The sequence below is a fragment of the Chlorocebus sabaeus genome, chromosome 29 (assembly GCF_047675955.1).
Source record: "Chlorocebus sabaeus isolate Y175 chromosome 29, mChlSab1.0.hap1, whole genome shotgun sequence".
Classification (NCBI taxonomy): Eukaryota; Metazoa; Chordata; class Mammalia; order Primates; family Cercopithecidae; genus Chlorocebus; species Chlorocebus sabaeus.
Genome location: NC_132932.1, coordinates 5,297,373 through 5,323,116, shown reverse-complemented (window position 1 = coordinate 5,323,116; position 25,744 = coordinate 5,297,373). Strand labels below are relative to the sequence as shown.

General features: G+C 46.4%; 1 protein-coding gene across 3 annotated transcripts in view; it reads left to right on the top strand.

The window, feature by feature from the left end:
• Positions 1–25,744, top strand: part of LRRK1 (leucine rich repeat kinase 1) — a 147,287-nt gene that overhangs the window by 101,275 nt on the left and 20,268 nt on the right. For all 3 annotated transcript variants that reach the window (XM_007990575.3, XM_007990576.3, XM_073012965.1), the window contains 11 exons: positions 1,520–1,649; positions 2,306–2,418; positions 2,844–3,058; positions 5,281–5,445; positions 6,443–6,615; positions 7,714–7,834; positions 8,080–8,239; positions 9,409–9,685; positions 21,635–21,806; positions 24,133–24,296; positions 25,286–25,425. In XM_007990575.3, coding sequence (XP_007988766.1) covers positions 1,520–1,649; positions 2,306–2,418; positions 2,844–3,058; positions 5,281–5,445; positions 6,443–6,615; positions 7,714–7,834; positions 8,080–8,239; positions 9,409–9,685; positions 21,635–21,806; positions 24,133–24,296; positions 25,286–25,425 — 1,830 coding nt within the window. The remainder of the gene's footprint in view (positions 1–1,519; positions 1,650–2,305; positions 2,419–2,843; positions 3,059–5,280; positions 5,446–6,442; positions 6,616–7,713; positions 7,835–8,079; positions 8,240–9,408; positions 9,686–21,634; positions 21,807–24,132; positions 24,297–25,285; positions 25,426–25,744) is intronic.

Here is a 25,744-nt window from a genome sequence, read left to right as displayed (position 1 = left end):
GGGCAGATTTTCCAGGCGTTGGTTTTGGTATTCCATTATCGGCTCTCCCTGAATGTTCTTGGAGGCCAGGTTACCCATTACCATTGTTATTGCAGCTACATGTGTGGAGGAAATCCAGAGCCGAGGCAGGGTAGCTATGATCAAGGGCAACCCAGCCTGGTTTCAGCCCAACAAAAGAATCCTGGCTTCTCCATTTTCCGTGTCTGGCAGGGAACCCTATGAGAGGGCTTTGAGGCAGTTGTTTTATCTTGAATTCTCTGAGCTCCCAGGCATGCTGTCCTCCCCGCTCCCCACAGGCCTTAGTAGAGAGGATAAAGGCACTTCAGAGATTCTGCTGAAATCCAAACCTCTGATTCCCATCAGTGTGCGTTTCCAAGCTCTTTCTCAACTCAAATGCTCTGGTGCCTGTGGAAACAGCACATTTGACATGATTTTCATGGTAATCTCATAGTTAGCCTAATTAATAAAGTCACTTAAACACTAAACAGTTGGCTGGTTTTTCAAAGAATGTCATCTTAAGAAGCATAAAAATAGCCAACTGTGGTATATTTTCATTGACTAGCTTTTTTTTCATGGAAAAAGCAAAGCATGCATATTTTAAAACACCATTTTTGAACAGTAGCAAAGGGCATGGGGTAAATATTCAGTCCTCTAGTAATTCCTTTCCCCAGAGACAACTATGGAATTCAGTGCATCTCTGGTAACCATTGTGTTCTTGTCTAACAACTGTATGTAACCTATATGCATACACATGTGCAGGTGTGGTGTGTGTGTATATAACATATACATGGTGTGCATGTGTGTGCATGCATGTGTGCAATATAAGCCTTCTAGATATTTGGTTCTGAACTATTTTTTTTTAGACGGAGTCTTGCTCTGTTTCCCAGGCTGGAGTGCAGCAGCACAATCTCGATTCACTGCAACCTCCTCCTCCCAGGTTCAAGCAATTCTCCTGCCTCAGCCTCCCGAGTAGCTGGGATTACAGGTGCACATCCCACACCCAGCTAATTTTTGTAACTTTAGTAGAGATAGGGTTTCACCATCTTGGCCAGCCTGGTCTTGAACTCCTGACCTCGTGATCCCCCTGCCTCGGCCTCCCAAAGTGCTGGGATTACAGGCGTGAGCCACCATGCCTGGAGCACCTTGCCTTTTCAATTGATGGGTAACTCTTGAGTATCACTTCATACCCCAATACATGTAGACCTGCCTCATGCTTTGTAATAGCTGCAATTATTCTATTACTCATTGAACCAACCCTCTGTGGCTGGACACATAGGTTGTTGTAGATTGTCCTCTATCTCTGCCACTGAGTGTCCTCATTCTCACATCTTTGCCACACATGCATGTAAGGCTGTCTGTAGAATGAGAATTGCTAGGTCGATGAGGTGAGCATTTTGTTTTGATAGGTCTGCCAAAATGCCCTCTGGAGGTTGCATCCATTTATACACCCACCTGGTCACCACGCTGTGATGGTCCAAAATTATTTTTAAATGCAGTCTGCTTTGCCCTGTCTTTGCAGCATGTGTGCTGGAATTTCCGGCCTTCCTAAGTGAGTCTTTGGAAGTCCTTTGCCTGAACGACAACCACCTTGATGCAGTCCCTCCCTCGGTTTGCCTACTGAAGAGCTTATCAGAGCTCTACTTGGGAAAGTAAGTACACATCTGGAGGGGCCGTGCTGGCTCTGCTGGCCCAGAGAGGCAGAACACCCATCCCTAAACCAACTGGGACACAGAAAGCCAGGCAGAAAGAAGCCATCTACTTTCCAAGAAGCAGTAGTAGGATTTTCAGAACAGGGCTTGATCAAGGAGGTGGGGAGAGAGGAAGATGGAGTAGCGATGCAATGATACACACTTTTGCTACATCACTCGGACTGTGATAAGGAGAACCACTCAATCATTCATCCTTTCATTACTGAGCTCCCATTGCATGCCAGCTACTGCCAGGGGTTCTAGGCAGTGTGCAAAGCTTGTTGAGAATGTAAAACGTTATATTAATATTAAAGTGACATCGCCTTTTCAAGAAGAGGTAGTGATCATCTTTATGGTGATGTAATTAGTAGCAGAGACAGGAAAGCTGGGGGAGGGGACTCAATTCTAAGCCATGGGGATTTGCAGAAGACAGAGCTGCCCTTTCTACCACTGACGCTCCAGGAGAAAGGCTTTGGAATTAGTGCTGAAATCAGGGCCCAAAGTATGGGGTCTGGGGTGCAGGCTGCAGAGGCTGACAGGAGCCACGTGTGTGTGCGTGTGCGTGTGTTTGTATGTGTGTGTATGTATTATCTCGTGGTGAGCACATCTGTCTTCAGCAACCCTGGCCTCCGGGAGCTCCCTCCTGAGCTGGGGCAGCTGAGCAACCTCTGGCAGCTGGACACTGAAGACCTGACCATCAGCAATGTGCCTGCAGAAATCCGAAAAGAAGGTAGGGCTTCCGCAGCCCTGTCCCCTACCATCACCTGCTTGGAAAGGCAACTCCAGTCCACTTGTTAAGTTCTGGGGGTGGAAATAGTTGGTGACCCACGGAGCCCAGCTCCAGGTTCCAGGTTCGGCAAGATGCTATAAAATTGCCCCTAAAGCAATCGTTACTGAGGGTCACTATATTGAGAAGGACCAGGTGATAAAACTGTGACCTCCTAGGCAGCAAGGTCTTTGTCCATAAGTTCTTGCCTTTTAGAGTTGACTTTTGGGGTCATTAGTGTCACACCTTCCCTCCACCTGATCCAGTAGTCTTCCTTAACTGTCCCCACTAAAACACAAAGAAAGAGTTCCTTCACAACAGGATTTGTGTCCTAATAGATGTAAGCTTGTTCCCACACAGCTACCCTTCCCCGTAATGATTCTGCACAGGCCCCAAAGCAATGCTGTGTTACCTGCGTGCTCAGCTGCGGAAAGCAGAGAAGTGCAAGCTGATGAAGATGATCATCGTGGGCCCCCCGCGCCAGGGCAAGTCCACCCTCCTGGAGATCTTACAGACGGGGAGGGCCCCCCAGGTGGTGCACGGAGAGGCTACCATCAGGACCACCAAGTGGGAGCTCCAGAGGCCGGCTGGCTCGAGAGCCAAGGTCAAGGATGGTCGGCGTGCAGACTCCCTGTGGGTGGGAGGGACACCCCTTGGACTCCTTCTCCCTTCTCCCCAGAGAGCCCAGGATTTTCTTGGCCTAGTGTCCAAAGCTCAGGACCTTTGCAGGAGCCACTGTGTACTGTTCCATACCAGCTTCTGCCAAGAGCAGCGAATCATTTCTTAATGTGACCTTGTGGTTTTTTCTTTTTCTTTTCTTTTTTTTCTTTTTTTTTTTGAGACAGGGTTTCACTCTGTCACTCAGGCTGGATGCATCCTCAACCTCCCCTCAAGTAACTATAACAGGATGGGAGGATTAAGTGATCCTCCCACCCTGTGTGTTTCTGTTATAGTTACTTGAGGTTCTGGGACAGTGTTTCTTAACCCTGGCTGTCCATTAGATCCCCTTGAGAGGCTTTTAAAGATAGCAATTCCCAGGCCTCACCTCACTGCTCTCTGACCCCAAGGATTCAAGTTCAAGTGGTCTGGGGTAAGGCACCCCCAGGACTGAGAGCTAACCACTGTTGCAGGCAGTGAAACACACCAGCATCTGCCCCCCGCCCAGCACCCCGAGGAGGCTAAAAGCACTCCGGGACTTACTGCCCTGCCCTCCCTGACACCTGCTTTCACCCCAGATTCTGAAAAGTCCTGTTTCTAAGCCCTACTTAAAATGAATCCATCACTGCTTGAACCCGGGAGGTGGAGGTTGCAGTGAGCCAAGATCATGCCACTGCACTCCAGCCTGGTGACAGAGCAAGACTCTGTTCCAAAAAAAAAAAATGAATCCATCCATAAACCTCTTAATCATCCTGCTTTCCATTCAGTGCCAGGCAAATGGAAATGAACATTTTCCTGTTCATGAAACAGAGAAAAGAGCCCACAGACTATTGGTGGGAACTCCATCCCTGGAATAGAGCAGGGGCAGTTAGCCCTTTCTCTGAGCTCGGGGAACAAACACACATAGATAAGGCCATCCTCATCAACTGTATTTGGATTTCTGCCACCCTGTGGTTTCTCAGGATCCAAGGGGCAAGGAGGCTGCTTCATTGTGGAAAACTGAGGAGGCTTGAGATCCAGATGTTCCATGATTTTCCCCCAAAGCTCCCATGCGCAGCGCCAGCATCTTCCTCACACAACCCCTTTCCAAACCTGGTTTGAGACAGTAGGCATTTAAGCTGTGCATCTATTCTAACATGGACTCAGACGTTGATCCTCTAAAGGATGAAGCGCTGCCTGTTGGGGCCAGAACAGTCAAACACGACAATCAATGCCAGGCCAATCCTAGAACATTCCAAGAGCAAATCTAGCTGACTCAGTCTGAAGGTTCTCTCCAGGAACCAGAATCCTCTGCATTCTCTTCTGCTTTGCCTTTTTCTTAACAATTACGCAATCTCATTTCTTGTCTTAGCTTCCTCTAGCTGAGGCCTGAGAGGTGAATTCATGCTTCTATTTTCCCTGACCTTCAGCCCCCACTTTCTTTCTGTGATGATTAAAGGCCCCCCACCCTTTAGTGGAAGGACGATCCTGTGAAGGCTGAGCCCGCAGCTCTCTGCGTGGCCGGCCTTAGCTTGTTGAGAACAGCTGTTTTCATCTTTATACAAAACCAGGTCAGCACGCTGTGTCTTGGAGGCTGACGCTGCCTCACAGAGATGACTCCTTGCTGTAGAAAACTGCAGCCTTAGCTTCCAGGGCCAGACTCTTACCTCATGCAGTGATAGAGAAACCACCGTTTACACAGCCGTTCCCGGCAGCCCGACAGCTCATCTTTTGTTTGATTCCCACAGGGTGGGAGGGAGTTTCCCAGCATCCTTGGTGGGCGCCAACCTCTGACCCCCACAAGTTCAGAGGCTCATCTCCTCCTCTTGCCCTGGCACACAGGGAGGCTGAACCCCAGTGCAAGCCATGACATCAGAGCACAGCTTCCTCCCACAGGGCATCCCCTACCCATCTGCAGGCCAGATGGAGCCAGGCCCTCTGACGTCTGTCCAGGGCCTGGCCTCTGCTTTGCTAGGAGTAGACAGAAGTCCCACTCCCATGCCACTGGGCCCCTGTCCCTCGCCCCGATAACTGCTTCCTAAGAAACTATAGGGTGTCCAGAACTTTTCCACGGTTGTTTTTTTTCAGACCCCCAAGTACAGCTTCCAGAGTTATCAGTTGTCTCTCCTTGATTAACTGAAGCCTTTGTCTCTAAAATGCCTCCCTGTCACTGCCCTGTTGCTCAAGTAGGTTGAGTCTGTGGAGTTCAACGTCTGGGACATCGGGGGACCGGCCAGCATGGCCACTGTCAACCAGTGCTTCTTCACAGACAAGGCCCTGTACGTGGTGGTCTGGAACCTGGCACTGGGGGAGGAGGCCGTGGCCAACCTCCAGTTCTGGCTGCTCAACATCGAGGTGAGGACACCAGACACCAGCCCCGCCATTTCAGTTCCCAGAGCTTCGCGGATCCGACTGCTTTTCTCAAGCATCCCCTCTACTGAGAAAAAAAGGAGCTATGTTCCACGGAGGTCCCCAGAACCGTGGTCCTGCTTGCTTTTCGCAATGAGGCACTTGAAACCTTTCTCGGCTGAGGGCTGGTGGCGCTCTTGTAATTTCCCTGCTTTCCTTAAATTTAGGAACCCCCACCCTTGGATCCAAAGGGGAGCAGGGTTCTCTTCCCGTTATAAAGATGTCCTTGTCTCCCTGCCTCTGATGGCTGCTGTCATGTCTGAAGGGTCGGAAATCCCTTCCCACAAGTCCAACTCAGCACCCTCTGCAGAGGAGGTCACAGAACACCATAGACACCCCTCAATGCAGCAGTCCCTCGGGGTTTACAGAGAATGAGGAGCACAGGTGCTGCCTGGGCTGACCTTCCTACAGCAGTCTGTTTTGCATTACTATAAAGGAATGACTGAGACTGAGTAATTTATGAAGAAAAGAGGTTTATTTGGCTCACAGTTCCACAGACTATACAAGCATGGCTTCAGCATCTGCTTGGCTTTTGGTTAGGCCTCAGGAAGTTTTTAGTCATGGCAGAAGAGAAGGAGAGCCAGCATGTTACATAGTGAGAGAGGGAGCAGGAGAGAGAGGAGGAAGAGCCAGGCTCCTTTTCACAATCAGCTCCTCTGTGAACTGACATAGGGTGAATGCATTCATTACTGCAGGAGGGCACCAAGCCATTCATGAGGGATCTACCTCCATGACCCAACCTCCCATCAGGCCTCACCTCCAACACTGGGGATCACATTTCAACATAAGATTTGGAGGAGAAAAACATCCAAACCATCTCAAGGCTGCAGATTGGTGGCTGAGCAAGGGCTGTGGCATCCAGGGTCAGCACAGCTGGGAGCTCTGTCCTGTCCCTTGTTCAGTGAACAGAGATGATACTCAGCCGTGGGGTTCTCTGTTGCAGGCCAAGGCCCCAAATGCCGTGGTGCTGGTGGTCGGGACACACCTGGATTTAATTGAAGCCAAGTTCCGTGTGGAAAGGATTGCAACGCTGCGTGCCTATGTGCTGGCGCTCTGCCGCTCCCCCTCCGGCTCCAGGGCCACAGGCTTCCCAGACATCACCTTCAAACACTTACAGTGAGTGCCCAGCCTCTAGCAGCTCCCGCCTTCATGTGGGTGCCAGTCGCTGATCTTTCCTGGGATCTGCTTACAGAGAGCTCCTGAGACTGGGTGGGGCTAGGCCCCTTCCCTGGCCAAGGGGGGCAGTCCACAGAGCTGACCCAGCCTTGGAGAGGGTGAAGACCTACCAGACGGCTGGCTGGGTGAGGCCTGGAGATGCCCCCTCTTTGCTTCCTTTCTGCCCCGTCCCCGCCCCAAGGGCCAGTGCTGAAACTGCATGGTGCCCATTGAACCAGGTGACTGAATATGGGTACCACCCATCCAATTACTGCCCATCCATTGGTTGATCACTGATCAAAGACAGACCCTGGGGAGGGAGGACCTAGCCCTTGCCTTTGGTCTGAGTGGTCCTGATAGCAGCCTTTGAGTTAAAAAAGGCCAAGAGTTGGGAGGGGCTTTCGGGTGGGCATCAGGACGTGTCCATGCAGATAAGTTCAACTGCCCTGGGCTGACCTCCTGTCACTGGTTGTGGGGATTGTTCGCCACCTTGTAGATGAAGAAGCTGAGGTTCAGCAAATTGTATGCCCTAATGGGAGTAAAATATACTGCACATTGCATTAGCTGCCCTGGCGGCTCTCAGATTCCCTCACCCGCGGTGCAGCGTCACGGGTATTGGTGCGTGGGTCAGCCTGGGACACATTGGCCTGGCTCAGAATACGGGATGAGGCTGTCAGGAATTATTGCTTTGACCTTGAGAAAGTCCCATGGGGTCTGTGATAAGAGGAGCCCTGGCTCTGGGTCGGAACCCGAGACCAGCGTGCATGAGCCTGTGCCTGCCCAGCTTGTGCCCTTGGGGGTCTCGATGTACCTCTGCACCTCACTTTCCTTCTCTGTGAAGTGCCATGTTTAGTCTAGGAAGACAGACTAACGCGACAGTGTGGGGCACCCAGCACAGTGATTTGCACAAAGCAAGGCCTCAGTAAACTTCTTGTGTTGTCTTTCGTGAGTTCTCCAGACTTGCCAGCATTCAGGGCAAACCTCTGGGGAAAACAGAGGGGCTGCGGCACGTCCTCGGAGTGGGGCACAATGAGTAAAGACGGGTCTCTCTGCACACAGTGAGATTTCCTGCAAGAGCCTGGAAGGCCAGGAAGGGCTGAGGCAGCTGATCTTCCACGTCACGTGCAGCATGAAGGACGTGGGCAGCACCATCGGCTGCCAGCGACTGGCGGGGAGGCTGGTAGGTACCTCACTCGTCCAGCTTAAACCAGTAGGCCTGCTTCCCATTGTTGGGGATCCTCACTTCCCCTCTCTCCTGTGAAGCCCATGTCCATGTGGCAAGGCTCAGCGGTTCCTGGTGAGGGAGGGTCAGGATGGAAGATAGTGGGTGGAAATGTCCCACCCACTCAGGCCACAGGGGCCAGGCAGAATCTGCCCCAGCTGGCGGGCATGCCTCGGGAATTGCCTCGTCCATCTGTCCCCCAGATCCCCAGGAGCTACCTGAGTCTGCAGGAGGCCGTGCTGGCAGAGCAGCAGCGCCGCAGCCTGGACGATGACGTGCAGTACCTGACGGACAGGCAGCTGGAGCAGCTGGTGGAGCAGACACCCGACAATGACATCAAAGACTACGAGGACCTGCAGTCGGGTGGGTGGGGCTGGGGTGGGCAGCAGGGTGCCCGTGAGAAATGGAACTATCTGTACTTCAGCTTGGCCCTCAGCAATGAATGACCAATAAGCAGCCTGTGTTTCTGTCTTCCATCCCCCTCCCCTTCCTTCTTCCCTCTCACCCTTCTTTCCTTGGAGGTAGAGAACACAAACAGCTACTCTACACCAGCATTGTGTTGGCCACAAGGGCAGACATGTATTGGCCACAAGGGCAGACATATAAGCTGATGGACTGGTCCATGCCCTCCAGGGCTGACATTCAGTCAGGGAGACAGAGGTCAAACAGTTACAATTGATTCTCATTAGCCACAGGACTTATGTTCTGTAAAGTCACCATGATCACTGAAATAGCAAATACTAAACCAGTGCTCCTAGGAGAGACGCAGGCTTCAGCTCCTGCAAGCCTCTGGTCAGAACATTCTCATCAGCCCATCAATACAGAACCTTGTTTTATGTGTGTTGCTGCTTAAAGACACTGTACTTAATATATAGTGTTGATTTGTTGGCATTGAACTCATGGTTAACAGTACTGTTGCTCATTCCTGAACAAAACTTACCTAACACACAGGTTTTCTCCATAAGGCACATCGCAGCCTTCTTACGCTTAGGGAACTACACAACACTTCAGCACTTCACTTGGGACCATTTTAAACAGTGAAAGCATCAACAAAAAGCACAAAAATTCAAAAAACATGGCACTGACATAGACCACTAAGCAGGCCCCTGTTTTCAGCATGAGAGTTGAGAGTGTTGCCCTGTTCAGCCTCCACTGGGAATGTACACATTGGTCAATGCAAATTTTTCACCGCTCAGCACATGTCTGCAAATAACCACAGGAGCGTTGATTTGGGGGTCGCAGATAAATTTTAGTAAGAAGGCAAATTTGCAAAGGCAGAATCCACAAATAATGAGGATTAACTGTAGTTACAGAGGTGGCCATTAGCCTAGGACTTTGGCAAGAGTTACCAGGGGCCACCAGGGCACCTGTGATCAGGCTGCCAACCTGCCTGAAGGGTCCAGCATGTGGGGCATGTTGGTTTCTTCCTAGGAAGAATTTGTGACCTGGGTCCCCTTGGAAAGAGGGCCACCCCAGAGTCCCTTTCGCTCCTTTGTCTAACTGCTGCTTCCTCCTCTCCTTACCTGGGGCAGCCATCAGCTTCCTCATAGAAACTGGCACCCTGCTACACTTCCCAGACACCAGCCACGGCCTGAGGAACCTCTACTTCCTCGACCCTATTTGGCTATCCGAATGTCTGCAGAGGATCTTTAACATTAAGGGCTCCCGGTCAGTGGCCAAGAATGGGGTGATCAGAGCAGAAGACCTCAGGATGCTGCTGGTGGGGACTGGCTTCACACAGCAGACGGAAGAGCAGTACTTCCAGTTCCTGGCCAAGTTTGAGATCGCCCTGCCCGTCGCCAATGACAGGTGAGGACACAACTTACCATGCCAGGCTGTGCAGGTTGCTCCCCAAAAGAGGGATTTGGGTCTGGAGCCACTGGTGGCCTGAACAAGATTTCCAGGGATCAGTGCTGCCACTGCTGCTCCCTAGGGACAGGCCAGCACCTGATGACCTGCCTGCCTGGCCTGGGTCAGCGGGACAGTGAGCACGGCTGGCCACTCCCTCCTGTGCCCCGGGGTTCTCTGTTCAGGGAGTTAAAAGAAATCTACTTATTAAAGAAGTGTAGGAAAACGCGAAAGGATGTCATTAAAAATAATTTGTGGGAATTTCACTTTACAGGGGCTTGATTGCTTGGTTATTTGGTAAATGAGAGTGAGTGGCCAGTTAGGTGGCTCACACCTGTAATCCCAACTCTTTGGGAGGCCGAGGCGGCCAGATCAATTGAGGTCAGGAGTTCAAGACCAGCCTGACCAACATGGTGAAACCCCGTTTCTACTAAAAATACAAAAATCAGCTGGGCGTGGCGGTGTGTGCCTGTAATCCCAGCTACTTGGGAGACTGAAGCAGGAGAATTGCTTGAACCCGGGAGGCAGAGGTTGCAGTGAACAGAGATCACACCTCTGCACTCCAGCCTGGGCAACAGAGCGAGACTCCTCAAAAAAAATAAATAAAAATAAAAGAGTGACTGACCAGGATGTACGTGCTAATTACACAGCCCAGTTCAAAATGCAGTCCAACATGATTAAATCATGAGAGCAACATGATCAACTACTCCAGGGTGGATGGTCCGAGGGTCAAATAGAGGCACTCCATATAGTAGCTAATCATCGCCTCTTTCTGTGGATTTCTCCTGGATCTTTAACATACCCAGGTCTCCCCAGTCCTAAACTGCAAACAAAACAAATGAGCCTCTCTCCTCCTTTTCCTCCTTTCCTTGCTCCCCAGCATCTGCTGCTCCTCATCACTTTGTGCTGGTGGCCAGGCAGCCCTCTAGGTGCCCCCAGGTACCCCTCCTGTCCTCTGCTGACCCTGCCCCAAGTACTGACCCTCCCCTCTGGAGGGCCTTCTCCATGAGGGGACCCTGCCACCCTCCCTTCCAGCCTCCAGTGTCCTCAGCAGGCCCCTCCCCTGCACTTTGCCCAAGCCATCAATTCAGCTGCCTTGGTCCTCCATGCCCCAAAGGAAGAATCCCCAGATTTTCAGCAGGGCCCAGCATCCAGAGGCTCAGGCCTGGGCTTCCAAATTGCTCCCACCTGGAAATCTGGCATGGCGACTGACGCCTTATGTCTGAGACACCTGCCTTCTGTCCTCTGCTGTCTGGTCCCACCGATCACCTTCCCCCACCCCCCACCCATGGAACTATGCTCAGGGAGTGGCACTCTAGGCTCAAAATTCCTCCCTGTATCCGTGACACCCACTCCTCACCCCACCTGCCATGATATGGCCCTGTCATCTCCCAGTGAAACAATTCTGTTGACTGGCCCTTTCCTCCTGGTGCCACCCACACCTGCTTCTGTTTTTGTTTGTTTGTTTACAGTTTTAGAGAATTTTTTCCATACGTTATTGGGGCACAGTTGGTATTTGGTTACTAAGTCCTTTAGTAGTGATTTGTGAGATTTTGGTGACCCATCACCCGAGCAGTATACACTACACCCTATTTGTGGTCTTTTATCCCTTGCCCACCTCCCACTCTTCCCCACAAGTTCCCAAAGTCCATTGTATCATTCTTATGCCTTTGCATCCTCACAGCTTAGCTCCCACATATCAGTGAGAACATATGATGTTTGGTTTTCTGTTCCTGAGTTACTTCACTTAGAAGAGTCTCCGATTTCATCCAGGTCACTGCAAATGCTGTTAATTCATTCCTTTTTATGGCTGAGTAGTGTTCCGTCATAGGTAAAGTTTACTTACAGTGAAATGCCCAGATCACTAGTATTCAAAACAATGACTTTTGACAAATGCATACAACTGTGCAACCAGCACCTGCCTCAAGATACAGAATGTTCCTGTCATACTGGAAGTCCCCCCGCACTCCCTTCCAGTCATTTCCCATCCATATCAGCACCAGCACTCTGATTTCTAGCACCAGAGCCTAGTGTTTCCTGTTCTTGAACTTCTCAACTGCACAGAGTCACACGATATGGTCTCTAATTGGCTTCTCCCACTAAACATCATGCATTTGAGATCCATCCATGCGGTTGTGTGTATCAGGGGTTTTTCTTTCTGTTACTGAGTAGCATTCCATTGTATGGCTTTACCACAATTTGTTTATCCACTTACCTGTTGATAGACATTTGGATGGTTTCCAGCTTTGGGCTCTTATGAATAACACTGCTGTAAACTGTCTTAAGTCTTTTTATAGACACATGTTTTCATTTCTCTTGGGTCAAAACTAGGAGCGGAATTGCTGGGTCATAGAGTGTAAGTTTAATTTTATGAGAAATCACCAGGCTGTCCCCCAAGAGATTGTATGCTCCTCCAAGAGACTGTACACTCCATTTCCTCCCCAATATTTGTTGTCTGTAGCTCTTTCTGATTTTAGCTATTCCAGTGGATGTGAACTTGTACTTGACTGTGGCTTTACATTTTCTTCATGACTGAGGTCGAACACCTTTCATGAGCTTATTGGCCATTGCCATATCTTCTTTTGTGAAGTGTCTATTCAAGTTTTATGCCTATTTTAGGATTAGAATGTTTTCCTTTTTGGCACTGATATGTACTTCTTTATATCTTCTGGATACAAGTTATTTCTCAGATATATGATTTGCAAATATTTTCTCCCAGTCTATGACTTGCTTTTTTTATATTAACGAAGTCTAACTTTTTAATTTTGTGATTATTGCTTTTCGTGTCATCTTTAAGAAATATTTGCTTATACTATGATCTTGACAATCTTTCTATATTTTTCTTCTAGAAGGTTTGTAGTTTAGCTTTTACTTCCAGGTCTATAATCTATGTCAAATTAATTTCTGTATATGGGGTGAAGTAGGGGTCGAGGTCCATTTTTTCCTGTATATTATCCCGTTGTTCCAGAACCATTTGTTGAAAAGACTTTCCTTTCCCCCATTGAATTACCTTGATTTCTTTATCAAAAATCAGTTGTGTGGGCTTATTTCAGGACTCTATTTCGTTCCACTAATATATGTGCCTATCCTTATGCCAGTGCCAAACTCTACTGATTATTGTAGCTTTAGAGTAAGAACTCGAAATCAGGTTGCATGAACCTTTTGTATTAGTTTCCTGTGATTGCTGTAAGATACCATGAATGTGGCATCTTAAAACAACACACATTTTTTCCCTTACAGTTCTGGTGGCCAGAAGTCCAAAATAAGTTTCCCTGGTCCAAAGTCAAGGGGTCAGCAGGATCATGCTGCCTTTGGAGGCTCTAGAAGAAAATCCATTTTCTTATCTTTTCCAGTCTCTAGAGCTGCATTTCTTAGCTCACATTTCTTTTATCGATATGTAATATTTTGCATATTTATGGGGTACATGTGAGTTGTTTTTACATGCATAGAATGTGGAATGATCAAGTCAGGGTATTTGGGGTATTCATCACCTTGAGTATTTATCCTTTCTATGTGTTGGTATCATTTCAAGACCTGGCTTCTAACTACTTTGAAATATACAATATATTCTTGCTAACTATAGTCACCCTAGTCTGCTATTGGCCATTAGAACTTACTTCTTCTAACCGTACGTCTGTACCCATTCACCAACCTCTCTTCATCTCTCCCTCCCACTCTCACACCCTTCCTAGCTTCTGGTATCTGTCATTCTGTTTTCTATCTTCATGAGATCAGGCTTTTTAGCTCCCACATATGAGTGGGAGCATGCAGCATTTGTCTTTCTTTGCCTGGTTTATTTCATTTAATGTAATGACTTCCAGTTTCATCCATGTTGCTGCAAATGACAAGATTTCATTCTTTTTTATGGCCAAGTAGTATTCCATTGTGTATATGGACCTTTCTTTATCCATTTGTCCATTGATGGACACTTAGATTGGTTCCTTATCTTTGCTATTGTGAATAGTGCTGCAATAGATAAGGGAATCCAGGTATCCCTTTAATACCTGATTTCTTTTCCTTTGTATAAATATCCACTACTGGGATGGCTGGATTGTATGGTAGTTCTATTTTTAGTTTTTTGAGAAATCACCATACTGTTTTTCACAGTGGCTGTACTAATTTACATTATAGCCAACAGCGTATAAGAGTTTTCTTTTCTCTGCATCCTCATCAGCATCTGTTATTTTTTGGTTTTCTGATAGTAGCCATTCAACTGGGGTTATATGATATCTCATTGTGCTTTTGATTTGCATTTCCCTGATGATTTGTGGTGTTGAGCATTTTTCATATACCTGTTGGCCATTCATATGTCTTCTTTTGAAAAACATCTATTCATGTTCTTTGCCCTCTTTTAATGAGATTATTTGGGTTTTATTGAGTTGTTTGAATTTCTTGTAAATTGTGGATATTAGTTCCTTGTTGGATGAATACTTTGCAAATATTTTCTCTCATTCAATAGGTCTCTTCACTCTGCTCATTGTTTCCTATGCAGTGAAGAAGCCATTTCGTTTGTTATAGTACCATTTGTCTATTTTTGTTTTAGTTGTTTGTGTTTTTGAGGTCTTAGTCATAAAACCTTTGCCTAGACCAATGTCCTGAAGTGCTTTCCCTGTTTTCTTCTAGTAGTTTATAGTTTGGGGTCTTAAATTTAAGTCTTTAATCTGTTTTGAGTTAATTTTTGTATGTGGTGAGAGATAGGGGTCTATTTCCATTCTTCTCCTTACGGATATCCAATTTTCCCAGCATCATTTATTGAAGAGGGTATATTTTCTCCACTGTATGTTCTTGGCACTTCTGTTGAGAATCAGTTGACTGTAAATATGTGGATTTATTTCTGGGTTCTCTATTTTGTTCCATGAGTCTATGTGTCTGTTTTTATACTGATATCATGCTGTTTCAGTTACTATAGCTTTGTAGTATATTTTGAAGTCAGATAGTATGATTCCTCCAGCTTTGTTCTTTTTGCTCAGGATTGCTTTAGCTATTCAATCTCTTGTTTGGTTCCATATGAATTTTAGAATCCATTATTGATCTGTTTAGGTTTACTTTTTATTCCTGATTCAGTTTGGGTAAATTTTTATGTTTCTAGGAATTTGTCTGGTTTTTTTTTTCCCTAGGATTTCCAGTTTGTTAACATACAATTCTTCATAATAGTCTCTGATTATCTTTTGTATTTCTGTGGTATCAGTTATAATGTCTCCTTTTTTATTACCAATTTTGGTTATTTGGGTGTTTTCTTGGTTACTCTAGCTAGTGATTTATCAATTTTGTTTATCTTTTTGAAGAATCGACTTTTCATTTCATTGATCCTTTGTATTGTTTTTTAAGTCTGTATTCCATTTTATTTCTCCTCCAACCCTTATTTATTATGTGATTTCTTTCCTTCTGCTGATTTTAAGTTTGGTTTGTAAATGTCTGTAAGGTCCTTTTGGTCTCAAGTCATTTAAATCCAACTTTTTTTGATGAGTTTCTGTCTAGATGATCTGTCTAATGCTGAGAGTGGTGTGTTTAAGTGCCATAATATTATAGTATTGGAATCTATCTCTCTCTTTAGATCTAGTAATATTTGCTTTATGAATCTGGGTGCTCCAGTGTTGGGTGAATATATATTGATATTGTTATATTCTCTTGTTGGATTGATCCCTTTATCATTATGTAATGACCTTCTTTGTCTTTTTACTGTTTTTGACTTAAAGTCTGTTTTGTCTGATACAAGTGTAGCGATGTCTGCTTGCTTTTGGCTACCATTTGCATGGAATATCTTTTTGCAATGCTTTACTTTCAGTCTATATGTGTCTTTACAGGTAAAGTGAGTTTCTTATTGGTAGCATATAATTGAATTATGTTTTTTTTAATCCATTCAGCCAGTGTACACCTTTTAAGTGGAGAATTTAATCCATTTACATTCAAGGTAATTATTAATATGTGAGGTTTTGTTCCTGTCCTATTGTTAATTATTTTCTGGTTGTTTTTATGTATTCTTTATTCCTTTATTTCTCTCTTATTGCTTATCACTGTGGTTTGGTGGTTTTCTGTGGTAGTACCATTTGAGTCCTTTCTCTTCCTCATTTGTGTGTTTGCTTTACCAGTGATTTTTATACTTTTATACTTTTTCATGATGTTAAATGTCATTTTTCTTTTTGCTTCCAGGTTAAGGATCCCTTGAGCAGTTCTCGTAGGGCCAGTCTATTAGTGATATAAGGTTTCTGCTGAGAAATCTGCAATTAGTCTAATGGGGTCTCTTAGGTGACTAGATTCTTTTCTACTGCTGTTTTTAGAATTCTCTTTTTGACTTTAGACAGTTTGACTGTAATGTGCCATGGAGAAGACCTTTTTGCATTATCTCTGTTTGGGGATCTCAGAGCCTCGTGTATCTGAATGTCTAAATACTAGACTTAGGAAGTTTTCATCTCTTATTTTGCTAAACAGGTTTTCCTAACCCTTTCATTCTTTCTTCACCTTCTGGGACTCCAGTAATTTAAACACTTGGTTGCTTTATGGTGCCCCATATATCACAAAGGCTTTACTCATTATTTTCTTCATTTTTCTTTATTTTTGTCTAACTCTCTTATTTCATAAGACCTGTCTTCAAGTTCTGAGATTATGATTCTGCTTGGTCTAGCCTATTATCAAAGCTTTTGAATGTATTTTATATTTCACTCAATGAATTCTTCAGTCCCAGAATTTCCATTTGGTTTTTTTTAAATGATATTAATATCTATCTCTTTGGTAAATTTTTCATTTGCATCCTGCATTTTCTGATTTCTTTGTATTGTTTTTCAGAATTTTCTTCTATCTCACTGAGCTCCTTTAGTATCAGAATTTTAAATTATTTTTCCAGGATTTTATAAATTTGTTCTTGATTGAGCTGTATGGCTGGAGAATTATTGTTTTCTTTTGGACGTGTCATATGTCTTTGCTTTTTCATGTTTCCTGTGTCCTTACATTGATGACTGTGCATCTGGTGTAAGAGTTACTTCTTCCAGTATTTGAATTTGCTTTTACAGGGGAGAACTTTCTCTCAAAGATGCATCTATGGTGTTGGTTCAATAGGGCACTTTGACTTTCATTCTACATAGATGCAGTAGTGTAATCTGTATGATTTCTTTGGCTATAAACAATGTCAGTGGTGTCTGTGATTTCCTCAGTGATTTAGGGTGCCATTATTAGTGGAGCTTGTGGGGAAGTTTTGCTGGGGACAGGGATGCCAGCTGGGTCAGTCTTTGGGGCCCAGTGGTGGCAGCAGGCATGCCTGTCTTTGGACCCCAGGGTGGTACACACTGGCACCAGTGTTAGAGGGTCCAGGCAGGCCTATTCTTGGGCTTCCAGGAGGCTTACTTGGATGTTGGTAGTGGTATCAGTGATCCAGTAGGTGGGTGGATTCTTGGGTCCCTAGGCAGCTGGCATGGTGTGGGTAATGGCAGTGGGAGTGGCAGGAAAACCCTGTAGGTCCCAAGCAGTGCACACTTGTATGGGCAGTGGCTGCAATGGGCTGGTTGGGCTTGTGCATAGGGCCATGGGTGACACGTGCAAGTAGGTACCAGCTGTAGTGGTAACAGCAGAGTCGGTAGGCCCAACCTTTGGCCCTCAGGAGAAGTGTTCAGGTACCACTGATGGTGGACTGAGTTGGGCAGTCCCTCAGCCCTAGTCCATGTGCTCTGGCACAGGGGCCGGGGGACATGAAGCCAGGCCAGGTGGGCTTGTCTTCAGGCCCCTCAATGGTGTGTACAGGTACCAGCCATGGTAGGCAGGAGTGGAGTGATCCCCAGGCCAGCAAAGGAATGCTCAAGCTGGGGACATCAGTGGTCACACTGCTGCCCTGCCACTGGGGAGGGTGGGCCACCTTCAGTGGCAACAGATTAGGCCGGTGGGTGGGGAATACATGTCACCACACCTTAGCCCTTAAGGTGGTAGCCTATGCTTCACTCACACCTCAGCCCCAGGGGTAGCAGCCCACATTTCTCTTGTACCTCAGCCCCAGCACCTCTGGGCTCCAGGACACTACACAGTCAGTTGGGGACAGGGCTGTAAAATGGCTCCTCGTAGGCCAGGTGCGGTGGCTCATGCCTATAATCCCAGCATTTTGGTAGGCCGAGGCAGGCAGATCACAAGGTCAGGAGATCGAGACCATCCTAGCTAACACAGTGAAACCCCATCTCTACTAAAAATACAAAAAATTAGCCAGGCGTGGTGGTGGGCACCTGTAGTCCCAGTTACTCGGGAGGCTGAGGCAGGAGAATGACGTGAACCCGGGAGGTGGAGTTTGCAGTGAGCCGAGATCACGCCACTACACTCCAACCTGGGTGACAGAGCGAGACTCCATCTCAAAAAATAAAATAAAATAAAATAAAATAAACAATAACAACAACAACAAAAAAAGGCTCCTTATAGATTTCTTAAAGAACTAAAAGTAGATTACCATTTGATCCAGCAATCTCACTACTGGCTATCTACCCAGAGGAAAAGAAGTCATTATGCAAAAAAGATACTTGCACACACATGTTTATAACGGCACAATTCATAACTGCAAAAATATGGAACCAGCCCAAATGTACATCAATCAACAATTGGATTAAAAAAATTGTGCTATATATATACCATAGAATACTACTCAGCCATATAAAGGAATAAAATAATGGCAATTGCAGCAACCTGGATGAATTAGAGACCATTATTCTAAGTGAAGTAACTCAGGAATGGAAAACTAAACATTGTATGTTCTAAGTTATAAGTGGGAATTAAGCTATGAGGATGCAGAGACATAAGAATAATACAATAGACTTCGGGGACTTGGGGGAAAGGGTGGGAGGGGATGAGAGATAAAAAAAACTATACATTGGGTACAGTGTACACTGCTCGGGTGATGGGAGCCCCAAAATCTAAGAAATCACCGCTAAAGAACTTTATCGTGTAACTAAACACCACCTGTTCCCCAAAGCCCTATTGAAATTAAAAATGAAAATGTAAATAAAATGCCTCCTTAGTGTGGCTGCTCAGGTCTCAGAGAGTATGAGACTTAGAGCCAGCACCCTCGGAGCAGTGCCATTGCACAATCTCCCATTGGTTAGTTTCAGGGCCCACAAAGGGCGAGGGGCTCTCCTGTGCCTTGGATTTCAGGAGTCCAGAGTAGGAATGTGGACCACTGGGGATCTCTCACTTACCTTTTCCCCACATTAGGGAATCTCTCTCAGCTGTCAGCCTAGCAGGCTGCCTTACTTCCTTCTCCTTCCTTGCCTTAGGTATTTCCTGCCACTTTTCTGTCGAATTCCAGTGTTCCCTCTTGGATGATCTATTCAAAGTGCGATTATCTACTCACTGTTTTGCCTCTTCTCAGTGTCGGAGGCAAGTCTGAAATGCCTCTAGTCAGCCATCTTGAAGCCGCCCCTCCCAGCAGCTGGCACCCTGCTCCAGTGACCATCTTGCCTTCTTCTGTGCAAGTCTCTCTCTTCCCCCTATCCTTTAAGGACACTTGTGGCTGCACTTAAGGCCCACCCAGATAATCTGGGATCTCGCCCCCATTTCAAAGTCCGTAACTTAATCACATCTACAAAGTCTCTATTTCCATGTAAGGTAACAATCACAGTTCTAGGGTTTAGAACCTGGATATTTTGGGGTTCATTATTCAGCACATGACACCTTCCAATTTTGTTCTTCTGTTTCAAGATTATTTTGGATTATTCTAGATCCTTTGCATTTTCATTTAAATTTTAGAATTAGCGTGTCTGTTTCTAACACAAAAAAAAACTGTTGTGATTTTTATGGAGATTACATTGAATCTATAGATCAAAGACAGCTGACATCTTAGGAATATTGGATCTTCCAATATGAACATGGTATATGTCTTCATTTATTTTGGTTTTTAAAAAGTTTCTCTCAATAATGGTTTGTTTTCAGTATTCAGATTTTCTGCGTGTTTTGTTAAATTTGTGTCTACATAATTTATGTTCTCCGAGATGGGTAAATGACATATCTTCTGATTTGATTTCCTTTTTTTGTTGTTGTTGCTGGTATACAGAAATAGAATTTACTTTTAAATATTTACCTTATATCCAAAAACCTTGCTAAATTCACCTATTAGCTCCAGTAGATTTTTCAGGATTTTCTAAGTATGCTTCTTTTTTGGAAAAAAAGACAGTTTTACTTTTTTCATTCTAATCTTCGCATATTTTTTTTTGCTCTTTTTGCCTGATTGCATTGGCTTGGATCTCTAGCGAAGGCTTAAAGAGAAGGGATGAGAGAAGACATCATTATGTGTGATCTCAGGGGAAAGCATTCAGTCTTTCAAGTGTGGTGTTTTCTACAGAACTTTGTTATCCATGGAAACTTTATCACATTGAGGAAGTTCCCTTTTATTCCCAGTTTGCTGAAAGTTTTTATCATAAATGGACCCTGAATTTTGTCCCCCAAAAATGCTTGTTCTGCCTCCGTTGAGCTAATTTTTTTCTTCAGTTATTTTTCTGTTACATGAATATGTTGACTGATTTTCAAATGTTAAACCAACCTTGTGTTCCCAAGATTCATACCAAAAACATCACGGAGCACCTCTTCTGTGTGCCACCGCATGTCATGCTGGGGAGCCTGGGGACAGAGAATGCTCCCCGCCCTCTCTAAGCACACTCCAACAAGGAGAGCAGCAAGAAAGCCATGGAGCACTGCCACTGTAAGAGGGCCATGTGAGAGACCCAGGATGCATGAGATGAAGTAGAAAAAGCAGAAAGAAACAGCAGGCATGGCCCAGGGCCTCCTGTATGGGGAACAAACAATGAGCAGATAGAGAAGCAAGGAATGTTCAGATGTGAAGGACACTCTGATGAAGAGGCATCTAGCGAGAGATTGGGGATGTCCTTTCACCCAAGACCTGCAAGGCTGAAAAGGCCTCCTGCTTCACCACCTGTGTCTGCCACGTCATCTGCACAGCCCCTGTCTACCTTCACCAGCCCTGCCAAGAGGGGATCCTTTCTCCTCCCATTGTATACCCATGTGTCAGAGCGTGTATGTCAGAGCTGAGACTTGCGCCTCTATGCTTGGGCCATGGGCTGTCATTGAATTTTCTTATAGTTTAGGGAGTCTCTTCCGGAAAGTTCTAAGGACATTTATTGTACCGAAATCAGTTTATTTTAAGATTAGAAGAACTGAAGGCAAAACCTTTACTGGGAAAGAGTCCAGCATCTGCGCACCCAGGGGGCCATCCTGTGCCTGTCTGGTGCCTGCCCCCGCAGCCCCACAGCATGCAGCTATTGCTGGTTTTCTGGCACACTTTTGGAGGGACCTCCCAGGTTTCAGCTGTTTTAAGATGACGACAGACGTGAAGGCCTTGCTGACACAATAATGCAGCATTTTTATGATGACCCAGAGTGTTCTCATAAAACATCCCTCTTTCGCACAAATCAGGCTCATTCTAGCTTTTAAGAAAATTGCATCGTGTCAACTGGCCAAGAACAATAAATAGCTTTGAAGGCCAAAAATGTTACTCTGACCCTAATATCTGCATTGTCCTTGAAACCTTGCAGCTGTATTTGTTTTTCCTTCATCAACCAAAGTTAATGTTAAGTGATTCCCCAACTGCAACCCCATTTATAGAGAATTGAGTCCCATTTGCTATGTCTGACATTTTTAGGACCACAGATGTTTTCATGTCTTCCCTTAGCCTTATTCTAGTCTCTATCTTAGAAACCATAGTAGACATATTAATGTGACCAGTCTTCATTTTCCTTTGGAGTATTTATTCTCAGCATATAAATCACCCTTCTCTTACTAATAATAGAATTCCAAAGGCCCTGGGAGGAAGGAACCTGGCAGCCTGAGGTGTTTCAGCACAGCCTGTCCCCAGACCAGGCCATCTGCTGGGGTCAGGGCACTGCAGTGGAGCTTGGGCCCCGCTGTTCACCAGTCCTCCTTGGTGTGTTTCAGCTACCTCCTGCCCCATCTCCTTCCATCTAAACCTGGCCTGGACACCCACGGCATGCGGCACCCCACAGCCAACACCATTCAAAGGGTATTTAAGATGAGCTTCGTTCCCGTGGGCTTCTGGCAAAGGTTTATAGCACGGATGCTGATCAGCCTGGCGGAGATGGACTTGCAGGTATTATAGCTGCGGTTTCTGCATAGGCAGATGCCTGAGAGGCACCTACAGTTGTACCCTTGGGGGAGGGGAATGCCCTTTGCTGGGGGGCCCTGCCTGGAGACCCTTCTCCCAGAGCCATGCCACCAATGTAGTGCCAGGGGGCAGGTGTGGCGTGGGCTGCTGGCCAACCCATTTAAGCCATCCTGTGAGTTCCAAATCAGCACCCTCCTTAGACAGAACACACCCTTTATAAACAGTGGTTCTAAATGTTAGCCCACCTCAAAACCACCTGGAGTTTGTTAGAACAGAGTTTGGTGGGCCCCACCCAAGAGGTTCTGATTCATTAGGTGTGGACTGAGGCCAAGAATTTGCATTTCTATCCATTCCCCGAGGTGATGCCACTGGCCCAGCAGCCACACTTGGAGAACCGTGAGTTAGAAGCACAGTTTTGCCATCTTGGCTGCACACTAGGCTCACGTGGAGTAAATTCTAAAAGACACAGACCACACTCCAGACTGAGCGAATCAGAATCTGAGTGTGGCATTGTTTGAAAAAGTGATTCCTCTTTGGTATCTTTAAGGCTCCCAGGTGAGTTCCCTGCGCAGTCCAGTTTGAGAACCACTTGTGCAGAGCTTTACATGACTCTGGTAACATTGGAGACCCAGCCCAAGGAGTTAGCTTCTGTGGGTCTACCTGGGGTTATGGGAAGGAGTCCCAGCTGTCAGGCAACATTCATTTCATGCAAAGCGGGAACATGGAAGCAATATTTACTACAGTGGTGTTTTTCAAAGTGAGGTTGCTATACCAGCAAAATCAGCCTCACCTGGGAATATGTGAGGAACGCAAGTTCTCAGGCCCCACCTCAAACCCGCTGCATGAGAAACTCCAGAGGGAACCCCACACTGGTTTTCACAACCCCTCCTGGGGATTCTGACACACTTTTGGTTTTGCAAACCTCTGGCATAATCCCTGACTGTCAAATCCTTGACATTAAACTCCGTATGAGTTTAGTGTTGCTGCATTCTAATTAGAAAGCCCTTATTGAATTATAAGTTCTTAGCTCTATAAAAGTGTTCTTTGATCTCCCCATTTTCACTGAAATGGTAAGAAAAATCAATGCAAAATCCTTAAAGTCCATCGTGACAGTAGCAGCCTGTGTTAGCGGGAGGGAGACTGGTTTACAGTGCCAGAAGGGTGCGCTGATTGAAGGAGTGGGTGCAGGCGCTGGTGCTCCTACTTCTCCATTCCTCTGCCCTCCCTTTGAACTCTGTGTCCTGCTGTGTTCTCAGGGGAGGGTCATGGAGCACTAGCGTCGTGGGAGGCTGAGCTCACAAGTGGAGCCCAACTGGGCCTGGAGGCCTGGGCGCCCTTCCGGGCAGCAGCATCCCTCACTTGAAGTTAGGAAAGAAGTCCTATTGAAATTCAGATGGGTGACAGGACAAAAGTTCAGTCTCATCACTCATCAAAGGCATGCAAATTCAAGCAGCAGTGAGATGCCACTTTTCATCCATCACATTAGCAAAGAGCTGAGCCATAATCCCCAGCCCCTGGGCACGAAGCGGCCCTGTGCACACTGGTAGTCGGTGCACAGGACAGTCTCGTCATTCAAAAAGCGATTCCTCAGCATGCATCCAGAACTTTAAAATATTCAGACCCTTCGACCGATAATCCGACTGGTAAACTTCTAAACTAAGGATACCATTTTCAATCAGAGAAAGCTCTGTGCCTTTCTCATGTAACTCACGGTGGTTTGGAAGGAGCAAAAGATTGGCACCAACTTACACTTTCAGAAGAGAGTGGTTCAGGAAATTACTATGCTTAATAGAATATTAAACTTTAGAAAAATGAATTTTATGTGTGTTTTTAATGACATAGGAAAAGTGAGGTTTTTTAATGTATATGAAATTAGAAATCCAATATGGCTTCAGCTGTTTTTTACACATATATGGAGATAGAAAAAAAAATCCTGGAATAACATACACCAAAATCTGAATGATCTCTCTGCTTGGTGTCAAATGGGTGTTTTGTTCGCTTTCTTACATTTTTCTGTATTTTCTGCATTTTCTAACATGAATTTTTGCTTGTAAAGTCAGAAAGAGAAAAATTTTTAAAGGAAAGCCTATTTTTCAATTCTTTGGAAAAAGCCGTTTCCGGAATACCCTAGAAACCCTGTCAGATAACGTGACATTCAATTTGGCAGCAGGGATGAGCAGCGTGGGAGGAGAGGGTGGGAAAGATGCGGGTCATTTATCAAGATGGGGCCCAGCCCGGCCTCCGCAGAGCTCTGCCCAGGACCAGCGAGGAGCCCAGAATACTTAAGCAGGGTCTTTTCTCTGTCTTTCAGCTTTTTGAAAACAAGAAGAATACTAAAAGCAGGAACAGGAAAGTCGCCATTTACAGTTTTACAGGAAACCAAAGAAATCGCTGTAGCACATTCAGAGTGAAAAGAAATCAGACCATCTATTGGCAGGAAGGGCTCCTGGTCACTTTTGACGGGGGCTACCTCAGGTAGGAACACCTGGAAGCTCACCTACCGGGCCAGCAGGTGCCACAGCAGCCACCCCGGGGCCACGTCAGCAGGATGCTTCATCCTCTTGGTGTCCAGAATTTTGCTCGTGAGAGCGGCTTGCCATGGCAGCTTGCTAGAAATGTGAGGCCCTCCCATGAGTGTCCCAGAGGCTCTGGGCTCCTCAGCCCTGCTGAGTCCCCCTTGCAGGATGGGAAAGGCAAAGGCAGATGTGGCGGCCACAGCTCAGGACTTGAGGGACGTGGTGGCCATTGAGCTCAGGAGAGCCTCAGGCACCTCCCAAAGTTATTCAGGTCACCATGTGACCTTGCAGCCATCCTGCCCATCCCCTTGTTCTGTGAGAAGCCAGGCTGGGGGCAGGGGGCACTGACACTCCTCAGCCTCCCTCTGCACTGCCCATAACCAGACACGGAACTCAGCTCCCTGTGCCATTTATTCTTTTTTTTTTTTTTTTTTTTTGAGAGCAGTAGACCTAAAGTCAGCTCAGCAGATTTAATGATAAACACCCAAGATTATTTTAATATTTACAATGAACTTTGCAAAATAGTCTTCAGCTCTGTGAGAGAAGAAGGGAAAAGGCGAGGCAACTTTACAGAGGACTGGATTGGGACCTGCCGCCTCCACATAGAGGTTCTCACTTAAAGCCCACGGTTGCTGCTGGACAGATGAGAACACTGAGGTTCAGGGAGGTCCGGTAACTTCCTGAGGGCCTCACCCGAGGGTCAGCTCCCAGACTGAGCATCCCTGACGGCAATCTTCCTTGTGTCTCCTTCACCAGGCCAAGTCCGGGGCAAGAGCAAGGCAGGGCCACACACACGTACATACAGGGAGGAGTCCCCCATCAGTCCTGCAGAGCACAGAGTCTCTCCAGGTTCCCAGGGGTTGCATCCTATCCCTAGGGGCAGGGATATCATCCCAGGGTCCTCCAGAGCCAGATCGCAATGGGCTCCTTTTGGTTTCTGGGTTGCAGTGTGGAATCTTCCGATGTGAACTGGAAAAAGAAGAAAAGTGGAGGAATAAAAATCATTTGTCAATCAGAAATGAGGGACTTCTCAGCCATGGCTTTCATCACAGATCATGTCAATTCCTTGATTGATCAGTGGTTTCCTGGTAAGAGAAGATTCTGGAAACAAGCCCTTGTTCATGCTAATATTTATTTATAAATCAGGGTGGGGCTGCTTCTTTTGGGGAGGACAAAAATCCCACTGGGATTCGGCCCAAGCAAACTAGGGGGTCTTAACCGTCCTTTGGTGGGAGTCCTGGCCCCCGAGAAGTCCAGCTCTGTCATGGGGGGGAGTACCGTGGGGAGGATGGGGCTCGAACCCCACTGGGATTGTGCAGGGAAGCGGCCTCCCAGCTGCCCACAGGCATGGCAGGAAAGATGACACTGGTACCACAAATGGTCCACGGAGATGCTCAGTGTGAGCTC